We start from the raw sequence: 11,418 nt of genomic DNA, 5'->3' as shown, positions 1-11,418 counted from the left end.
AACCACATGTAAACATAGAGCCATCAGACGACTACAACCATATACATGTATGCAAAGACAACAACGTGTTGAGGCAACAAATAAGTAAAAGTAGCACACGTGTGGAAACAACATTGTAGGATGACCTAAACTGGACTGAATTTAATTTTTGAAAAGTTACAGTTGGTATTTGCACGCTTTAAAGATAATATACAAAGTTCATGTACGATCCTTTGAAAACATTTTGAAACTGATTTAACAGTTCACTCTACATTTGAAAATGATTGGTTTTGAGACCGGCAGATACAAAAATCATGCGTATCGACCGTAATACATGCTTATAAAGCTGTTTGCTTTAATCTTCGTACAACCTTAAGAATTTATTTACTTTAACCTTGGTACTTCCTTCAACAGCTATTTAGCGTGACCTTGGTACTTCTTTCAACAGCTTTATATCTTGATCTTGGTAAAAGCTTATAATTTAAAGTTACTTACTTTAACCATGTTACAAGCTTTTAGACACCTATTTACCTTGATCTTGGTACAGTCAATCTTAAACACTGTTTCCTTTGACATTGATGCTAGCTTTAATTAACCATACTATTTAAAATCCAAGCTTTACCTTGATCTAAGTAGAAGTTGAATGTTTTCACAATCTTTAGCAGCTATTTACTTTGATCTAAGTAAAAGTTTAATCATTTCGCAATCTTTCTATGCACTTCGATCTTGGTGGCGGTCGCAGTATCCGAGTGGTTAGGGTGTTCACGGACCATGAGGCCCGAGTTCAATCCCTAATCCCGGCCCCGGCGTCATTCATGGGTCACCATTTGTATCAGTGGCGCTTCACCGAAAGCTGGTGAGGTATCTACAAGCAAACAAGTCTTAAATAGGAGGAATCTTGATTTTATTTTATTTACCATGTTCTTGGTGCAAGCTGAAGGTCGCTGCTACACCATACTTCTTCTAAGTGATACATTTCATCTTGTTTACTATACAACTTATGCATACACATTGGCGTACATGTAACATTGGCTGCAGTACTGAGAGCCACGATACTTTACCTGATTATTAAAATCAGTAGGACTTACTAACTTATAATATGTGGGTCCTGCTGCATATATATAGAAGGATCTGTTTGTGTGTTGCATGTGATTGAATAAACATATGAACCCTATAAACGACTAACGCAAAGTGATAAATTCAAATGGAACTAGATAAGAATATTTACTCCCCAGACAGAAAAGAATTGGTCTGCGGGAATTTTAAAAAACATTGTCTTACATCATTGTGTAGATTGTCTGAGCAATAGTGATTAAGGTTTTCAATTATGATAATCAAGATCTGCCGATCATTGCTGATTAACAAAATGACATTTCACGAAATTGTACGTTGACCTTATTGAAGATGAACTTTGGGCGAGTGATATATGCGCTCGAACAAAGCTCAAATGAGGGACTCGGTAGGAGATATAAGAAATCATTAACAAGTGATAAGTTCACAATTCTTTTAGCACAAGACTTAATAATTTCTACGTTAAAGCAACTTGTTTATTTTCAAATGTAAACATCGAAACAAACAGCCTGATTAAATAGTAAAATGCAAACTCTGAAACAAACAGTCTGATAAATAGTAATATGCATCCATAACGTACCATCCCTCTGGGAACCTCCCGACGCATTCAATCACTCTGGTTACAAAACGCACATTAAGCAATACCCCTAAATGCCCTGATTTTGAATAAAAAAGAATTTGCATTTACTTCATAGAAAAAATAAACCGGTAAATTATGCATTTCTGGTAATTATGCATAAAGTGATATCCAAATCAGTATAAAAGACACACAAGATCCACATCAGACAAACTCATTCATTAGCAACACACTGGGGAGACTTCCAATAGGTAAGCTTACACATAGCATTGTATGTTTCTTATTTCACGTATAAAATTCTTATTGCATATTCTATAGCTGTATTTCGTTTCTACAGGATAAAAGGTGAAATCTTTCCACAATTAAGAGTTTTTGAAAGGAAATTACAATATGATACTAAAAAGTGTTTTCATAAAGCACAAAGATTTAGACTAAATTAAACATATCAATTTCTGTAAATGATTTCAAGATTAAGGTGAAAATTTTCTCTTAACATCGCAGTTACATAAACTAAATCCTATTGTTAAGATAGACTGATTTTCCTGGTTTGCAGGGACCTGCCTCAGCCATGACAACTTATCTGGCCTGTCTTTGTGTCCTCGCCGCCTGTGTGACGGATCTAGCGGCCTTCTCGGATTACTACGGGGGCGGATTTGATACGTCTTACAGCAAGGGGAAAAAGTGGGATTACTGGGATTACTATGATAAGAAGTTCGATTACAATCCCTACTATTACGGAGGCGGCAAAGATAAAGGAAATGGCGGGAACGGGGACGACGGAAATGGAGACGATGGAAACGGAAATGGAGACAACGGGAAGGGTGGTTATCATTACCCTGGGAAATACAGTTACTATTATGGTAAAGACGGTAACAGCGGAAATGGTAATGGAAAAGACAATGGTAGCGGAGAAAAAAGTAATGGGAATGGAGATAATGGAAAAAATGGGCATTACTATCCATGGAAATATTATGGTTACGACGATGGGAAGAAAGACAAGAATGGCAATGGGAAAAGTGACAACGGAAATGGGGATAATGGAAATGGAAATGGCGATGATGGAAAGGATTCCTGGTACCCATACAAACCACATAAATCATATTATCCGTACAAGTTCAAACTCGGATATCCTTATACCAAGGATATTTCGTATTATCCTTCTAAATACTACTACGGGGACGACAACGGAAATGGAGATAATGGAAACGGGAAAGATGATAACGGAAATGGTAATGGAGATGACGGAAATGGTAATGGAGATGACGGGATGGGCTCTGTGTACTATCCATACAAACCATACAAACCATACAAGCCGTACAAGGCATATAAATACAAATCATGGTACCCCAGCAAATATTATTATGGAAAGAATGGAGATGACAACGGCAAAAATGGTAATGGTGATGATGGAAATGGTGACAATGGAAACGGCGATGATGGAAATGGAGATAACGGAAAGGACTCTTGGTATCAACCATACAAACCATACAAGCCGTACAAGGCATATAAGTACAAATCATGGTACCCCAGCAAATATTATTATGGAAAGAATGGAGATGACAACGGCAAAAATGGTAATGGTGATGATGGAAATGGTGACAATGGAAACGGCGATGATGGAAATGGAGATAACGGAAAGGACTCTTGGTATCAACCATACAAACCATACAAGCCGTACAAGGCATATAAGTACAAATCATGGTACCCCAGCAAATATTACTATGGAAAGAATGGAGATGACAACGGCAAAAATGGTAATGGTGATGATGGAAATGATGACAATGGAAACGGTGATGATGGAAATGGAGATAACGGAAAAGACTCTTGGTATCAACCATACAAACCATACAAGCCGTACAAGGCATATAAGTACAAATCATGGTACCCCAGCAAATATTACTATGGAAAGAATGGAGATGACAACGGCAAAAATGGTAATGGTGATGATGGAAATGGTGACAATGGAAACGGCGATGATGGAAATGGAGATAACGGAAAGGACTCTTGGTATCAACCATACAAACCATACAAGCCGTACAAGGCATATAAGTACAAATCATGGTACCCCAGCAAATATTACTATGGAAAGAATGGAGATGACAACGGCAAAAATGGTAATGGTGATGATGGAAATGGTGACAATGGAAACGGGGATGATGGAAATGGAGATAACGGAAAGGACTCTTGGTATTACCCATACAAACCATACAAGCCATATAAATACAAATCATGGTACTCCAGCAAATATTATTATGGAGGAAATGGAGACGACAACGGCAAAAATGGTAATGGTGATGATGGAAATGGTGACAATGGAAACGGTGATGATGGAAATGGAGATAATGGAAAGGACTCTTGGTATCAACCATACAAACCATACAAGTCGTACAAGGCATATAAGTACAAATCATGGTACCCCAGCAAATATTATTATGGAGGAAATGGAGACGACAACGGCAAAAATGGTAATGGTGATGATGGAAATGGTGACAATGGAAACGGCGATGATGGAAATGGAGATAATGGAAAGGACTCTTGGTATCAACCATACAAACCATACAAGCCGTACAAGGCATATAAATACAAATCATGGTACCCCAGCAAATATTATTATGGAAAGAATGGAGATGACAACGGCAAAAATGGTAATGGTGATGATGGAAATGGTGACAATGGAAACGGCGATGATGGAAATGGAGATAACGGAAAGGACTCTTGGTATCAACCATACAAACCATACAAGCCGTACAAGGCATATAAGTACAAATCATGGTACCCCAGCAAATATTACTATGGAAAGAATGGAGATGACAACGGCAAAAATGGTAATGGTGATGATGGAAATGGTGACAATGGAAACGGGGATGATGGAAATGGAGATAAAGGAAAGGACTCTTGGTATTATCCATACAAACCATACAAGCCGTACAAGACATATAAGTACAAATCATGGTACCCCAGCAAATATTATTATGGAGGAAAAAATGGAGACAACAACGGCAAAAATGGTAATGGTGATGATGGAAATGGTGACAATGGAAACGGCGATGATGGGAATGGAGATAACGGAAAGGACTCTTTGTATTACCCATACAAGTCATATAAATACAGGAATCCAACCAAATCATATTACCCCAGCAAATACTATTACTACGGCAAGAATGGTGGCGACGACAATGGCAATGGTGATGACGGTAATGGTGACAATGGTAATGGAGACGATGGTAATGGAGACAAAAATGGCCATTACCGATGGCGGAAACCATTCGCCAAAAAATACTACAAAAAGAAATACAAACATAGCTATTAAAGATTATTCAAGTTCTAAGGTAAATTGTTTCTTTCGTATTGTTATATACATATGTTGTTTTTTAATTTAAATATTCTGGAAACTAATAGTTGTCTTTTTATTTCCAGATCTTGGAGTGTGTTTATATGGGATAATAAAGGTTGAAAGAAATTAACTACTCTTTCTAATTTGTCATAATTAGGAGAAACATATATATTCGAACATGTTGAAAAACAGATCTCGGATGTGATAATTGAAATAATAAAACCCATGTCCAAATTTATTGTCAACGGGAAGACCAGGTAACTTGAGCAAACCAGAACGAATATCTTTGATAAAAAGATGTTCTGGACGCCATATTGCCATCTAACTTTTGCTACTCGCCGCCTAAAGAAATATTTTTGCCTCGGACTATCTAGAATAATGTTCTGTTATTGACTAAAGCGCGTCACGTGATTGCCGCCTCTGTAGACGACGAGTAGCACAGTTAGACGGCAACATGGCGGCCAGAATGTCTTTTTACATGTTAATCTTTAAGTTATTGGTCCTCGACAAAACAATTCAAAAGCCGACAAATTTTCGTAAACAGTAACAAAAGTAATATTAGATGACAGTCACGTGATGCGTTTTATCCAATAACAGAGCGTCATTTCTAGTCCGAGGCAAAGCAATAAATGTAAAGTAAGATTTTTTCTTATGTTGATATATCTATGGTTGTTAAAATTATGGAGAGAAAACAATATAGCAGCTACAGTCCCGCATCTATATCTGGAATCAGCATGGTGCACGATACTGGTGTTGCTCTGATACGCGCAACAACAAAAATATCATTTGCGAATTAAAGTTTTATATCATATACCTAGTAGTGTATCAGCCCTGATACACCTATCTTGGCTAGAGTGAGACAGCTGCAAGTAGGTAGGGCTGTCTCGCCCTAAGGGCCGAGATATCTCTGTCTCGGCCCGTTATCAAGGGGCTGTCTCGCCCTCAAATTTCAAATGGCTATTTCTTCTTTAATCTTTTGAAATCTAACATAACTACATGAAAAAATTATGTTAGACACAATTTTTTTTTCAAATATAATACTTTCTTTCACGACAAAATTTAATTTAAGCAGAAAAATTAAATAACGTTTTCAAAAACAGCGCTAAATTGTAGCGAGTATCTAAGCAAAGGGGGGTAACCCAAGTAACAATTGTTTATTTAGAACAATAACACGTTTAACTTCATTTAAAAACAATCAACGTTCTAGGCGACAGAAAACAGTAGGAGGATTATGGAGGGTGATACTAAAGCATTTTTAAAAATTCCCGGTCCTAATGGAGATCAAAATGTTAATATACGGTAATTTTGATGTAGAAAACTGCTTTAAAACGATTTCTGAAATCTAAAATCCCGAAGACTTAGCAATAAAACGAGAAAAGCAGAACCAATATCTTCCGACGTTTTTCAACGACTTATAGATGCTAAACAGATGGGAAACGGTAAAAAAAAACTTACTTCAGTATAAGGTAACATTCCCTAAGCAAATAAATAGCAGCATCAGATCTGTAAACATTCCCGTTCATACGATGACGCCACGTAAACAAAGTTCTACAACTCTTACAAATTATATGAAATAATGAAAACGGACGAGTTTGGTAAATCCGAAAAAAGAAATAAAAATAATTCACTTATTTCCAATTTTAGTATTCATTAGCAAGCCCCTAGGAGCTGCTTAATAGTATATACATGTACATGAACAGCACAGCGATAGATATGACGAGTTTCTCAGCCAAGCAGTTCAGTTAATTGAAACGTCCAGATTCTAGACCACATGAGGGGATGTCCATGATTAATCATCCAATTATTGTGACCAGCAGTGGAATAAAGCTACAAAACCCAGACTTTAGCATGTTTCACAATGCCAATAGTACTGGAAACATAACCATTAAAGTAAACTCACTGAAGGAATAAAATAGTCAAATATCGTTGTATAGTATACCATGTATTTATGTTAGGGTCAATACCCACCCCCACCCCCCACCCCACCCCACCCCAATTTTTTTAAAAAATGTTTATCAACTTGTTGTGTTTTAGGTATATGATATAAACAATATCACACTCTAATGTTGATCTCGGACCTGGGATTGCCTCTCGGGGCCAATCCCAGGTCCGAGATCAACATTAGAGTGTGATATTATTCTATATATATATATCATTGGGAAGGAAATATTCAAATAATGGCAATATCTTATATCAAATATAATTCACACACATTTCATGAGCAATAACAGCTAGAGTTAAATATATGTACATAATTCCAGGAAGTTCTTATTCAATAAGTCCCTTTTGAACTTAACATTTTGAGCCCGTCTGTCTTGTTCTTGCAGTATAGCATTACTATTCAACTATTCATTAATATGTGAGGCATTGTTAAGCAATGTTGGAGCGTGGGATATGTGAGCTTGCTCACTTTTCTTCCATTTTGTGTTCTATCCACAGATTGATAAAATGGGTAGTGACAAAATCCCGGTCTGGGTCCCGTGACTAAAATTCCCTCTTCGGTCCTGGTACCAGAGGTTTTATTCGATTTAAGGAATTACTTTAATTTTGGGGCATATTATACGAGTATAACCTGGTTTGGGTCAGCTTACTTTTTCTATAATCCACAAATTATAAAAAAAGCGTAAACTAACCCAAACCAGGTTCTACTCGTACATGTATAATATGCCCCAGAATTAAAGTAATTCCTTATAATTTAATGCAAAAGACAAAGGTACATATGCATGCACAGGCACCTGAAGTATGGATATTACTAACCCCCCCCCCCCCTCCCGTTTTTTTTTTTTTGATAATTTTTTTTTGGTGGCAATAATTTCTCTGAAATGTGTGAATTCCCAGTCTATCTCATCCCTCTTTCGATTCATGTAATCGTTTCATGCTTTTTGTAAGCTTTAGAGATTGGCCTTCTATCGGTATAATAAAATACACAAGGTATGAAACAAAAATTTGTAAACAAACAGGGGGTTCCCATTTCGGGGCACATTTTCCAAGTAATTACAGTGTTATCCAAGGAATTTTGGCGAGCGGCAGGTCAGGGAGATGTAGTCTAGTCAATCTAGCTCAAAAATGAGCAAAGCCTCAAACTAATTGCAACAGAAATGAAATTTTGATTATTCGTGCAAGAAAACACATGCAAACAACATATTAAAAATCGGCTTTTGTATTTCCATGGGAAAATTGGAATTTTGGGGTAAAAGGATGTGTTTTTTCATGAAAATCGCTAAAAACTGGAAATTGAAGAAAATGTCCATTTTATGTAACATACAGTAAAAATAAGTTTCATATCTCAAATTTCAACCTGGAAATGTTCGATTAATTTTTTTTTTTACAGCAGAATATATTCTTTCCTTGACTGTAATTTTTGGGTAAAATCTTGCTTTTTTGAATATAATTGTTAAAGATTGAAATTTTAAGAAGAAAACCCACATTTTGTCATACATTTGAGTCTACCAATAAAATATTGAAGTTAGGATTTATTTTAAAAACTGCTCAACAAGTAAGATATATAGATTATTGGCAATATATATAAAAAATACCATTTTAGGTAGGAAAACCTACCTTTTTCTAAAACAAAAATAGTGAAAAACTGGAAATGATAGGAAATGACCGTTTTATAGAAGAGATGACATTGATCTTATAAATTTAAGAATAAAACGTCCAAATGCACAACTAAACTTTTCTGCACCAAAATTTATTTTCCCTTGCCGAATTTTGGGCTGAAATCTTCATTTCCCAACAAAAATCGTTAAAAACTGGATTTTGGAAGAAAATACTTTTTCCTGTCCATTAGGCATACATGAGTTACCACATGAAGATTTATACATTAAAATAAACTGTTAACACAAAACAAGTGCCCCTTCAAAAATGGTCTGTAAAAGATTACCTACATTTTTGCAGTTACTCCCCTTACATCGGAAGTTGGAGGCGCGCTTACCATTCCGGTCCTATGTTTCACATAAATACATATGTAATATTTTAAAACAAACAGTGTATAGTAAAGCTTACGTTACCAAATTCTTTATTAAGCTGAGTTTTAACAGTTTGTACTACATAAATGACGAAACAAGGTTCAGTTTCTTCGATTTTATAAAGAAATCTTTAATACGTGCACTTCGTCAAGGTTTAGAGTTTGGGAAAGAGGAGGGGGGGGGGAGGTTATAGCAGTATTTGATGCTTAGTTCTATCCAAATTATTGTGCAATTAATACCGATAATTTCAGGAGTAATCTGTTTTAAAAACAATGGACACATAGAATTAAAAGCAAAATGAATCAGGCACGCAGCATCGTGTATATAAGTGATCATTTGAGTAATTGCAGTACAGTTCAGTCCATGTTTTTACAAGTACAACGGCTAGTGTCACGATTTGCCTTGCATTTACAGCGAAAAACGTTCAAAAGTTTATCTGGCGCGACTTGTAATTTAGTTTAAACGGATACAAGAATTGCTGAAAGCAGTGATAAGCCCCAATTCGAAGGATCCAAATTAATCATTTCTTTAGTCCACTCTATGACTTAAAAAATTCTTGCAGTGCTCCTTTTCTGCAGCTGTAGTTAGTAGTTGGTGGCAATGACTGAACTTATAAAAATGATATTGTGTTAGACAATTCTTCACATAGCAAATCTCCTATAAGTGTCTCTACGGTATTCCATCGTACAAAGTCGATATGACATCGACACCAGAATATATCTTTTTCTCTATGAAATCCTCATATAGGAAGGTGAAGCTAACGAACAGTGATCCATCTCGTAACTCCTATAAGCAATACAAAATAGAGAGGTGGGCAAACACGGACCCCTGGATATACCAGAAGTGGGATCAGATGTGTATGGGCTATAAGGAGTAAGCACCCCCTGTTGACCGGTTACACCCGCCGTGAGCTCTATATCTTATTAATGCAAACGGAGTTACCCTTATTCAATATCATTGTGCCAAAAACATATGAAACAAGTCAGACAGATTTGACCCAATGATAGGTTGTATTGGCAAAGTAGATTGTTATAACGACCATATAATTCGCGAAATGCTGACTTTAAACGAAACAGTTGAAACCCCTTCACCATCAACTTGTTTGTCAGTAGCCTGCCTCCATTTAAAATCTAATCATATACAGAATTTTTTCGCGATTTGTCTACATTTTGACTATACAGGACTTGTTTCGATGCCGAACATTCTTGACGTTGTGTCGCATCCTGTGAATGCATGTAGAAAGGGAAAGGATTGACAAACTTCGTTTCCTAAAAAGACGTCTGGTTTTAACGATATTCTTCACTTATATTAGGGGCAAGATCAAAAATTCAATGTCTCACAAAAAACTAAGTTCACATAGTTTTCACCAAGAACCCCCCCCCCCCCTTTTTAAAAACTTAATATGACAAATGTTGAAACTAATCGAATAACAAGAAAAGAAACCTACGATTATAAATAACACTCTGTATACCTTTTCTACTGTTTATTCACAAATGAAAGTGTATATTAAATCTATTAAATGTTCATTAATATGTTTTAAATATTATGTGGTATTCAACAGTCGCTTGTCTTTTTCCTTTTTCCACTAAAGTGTAATCGATGTCGGATGACAGAAACTTGCGGGAGTTTTTATTCCCCTCCCCCTAACTAATTGAATTTAAATTTTCATCCGACATTGATTTTGTCCCTTAGGGCAGCTATGTTTATTTCAGAGTTCGTTGCTATTTCTGTGCTTTATATACAGACATTTCAAACACAAAATGCATTTTGTATGATCCTCTAAAATTTACGATAAATAATTGTATCGTGTGCCAGCGTGGCGAGAATTCCATCGTCATCGAAAACAAGTGTTGTCTTGAATAGATGGCCGGGCGGTCTAGCGCGCTGTTCGCATGCTGCTAGGAGATATGGTTCCGCAGGTCGTGAGCCCAAGACTAATTAAAAAGAGTAACTACTCGATTTTACATCAAATCATGATACTATGCGCAAGTGTTTACTTACATTGATTTTTATTATTTATATTATCAATGTTTTATTATCATTATTATTACCCATGAATGACTCCCCAAACCTGAATTTGAAAAAGAAAAGCAAAAATACTTTACTTACTTAGTTTTATAAAAGTTTTTAATACAAAACGCTTGCTCAAATGATGAAGATACAAAATAACTGAAACTTTTAACCCGAATGGCTTTCCATACTTTCGTTTTTAACAACCGTAATTCTCCCTTGTAAATTGACACTAATTCTTTAAGATTTCATTTATAATTGATTATTCATAACTTCTAAAGTAAATATTGTGTTTTATAATTAAAATTAATTCAGTAGAGGGTCAAACAAAATATTTTGAAGCTTTATTCGCGAAAGTTCCCCGGGAATGGAAGTCGGCAAAGAATATGAGATGCTGAGCAATATTGTATGTATATAGAAGGTCTTAAAATCACCTTTTTAATACAACTGTTAAGCTGTTTAATCGCGTTTTTTATTAC

General features: G+C 35.9%; 1 protein-coding gene across 1 annotated transcript; it reads left to right on the top strand.

The window, feature by feature from the left end:
• The first annotated feature begins 2,195 nt into the window (after positions 1–2,195).
• LOC125662898 (protein qua-1-like) lies at positions 2,196–5,136 on the top strand. The gene is made up of 2 exons (XM_048895243.2): positions 2,196–4,956; positions 5,045–5,136. Exon 1 carries the CDS (start codon positions 2,196–2,198, stop codon positions 4,935–4,937), a length of 2,742 nt encoding a protein of 913 aa, XP_048751200.1. The 3' UTR covers positions 4,938–4,956; positions 5,045–5,136.
• Positions 5,137–11,418: the final 6,282 nt, after the last annotated feature.

Source organism: Ostrea edulis, chromosome 8 (assembly GCF_947568905.1).
Source record: "Ostrea edulis chromosome 8, xbOstEdul1.1, whole genome shotgun sequence".
Lineage (NCBI taxonomy): Eukaryota > Metazoa > Mollusca > Bivalvia > Ostreida > Ostreidae > Ostrea > Ostrea edulis.
Note: the sequence above shows the minus strand (reverse complement) of the source record. Positions and strands in the feature narration are given on the sequence as shown.

What these genes read in the sequence shown, in the direction of transcription:
- LOC125662898 (XM_048895243.2), top strand. Translation starts at nt 2,196, where the DNA reads ATGACAACTTATCTGGCCTGTCTTTGTGTCCTCGCCGCCTGTGTGACG.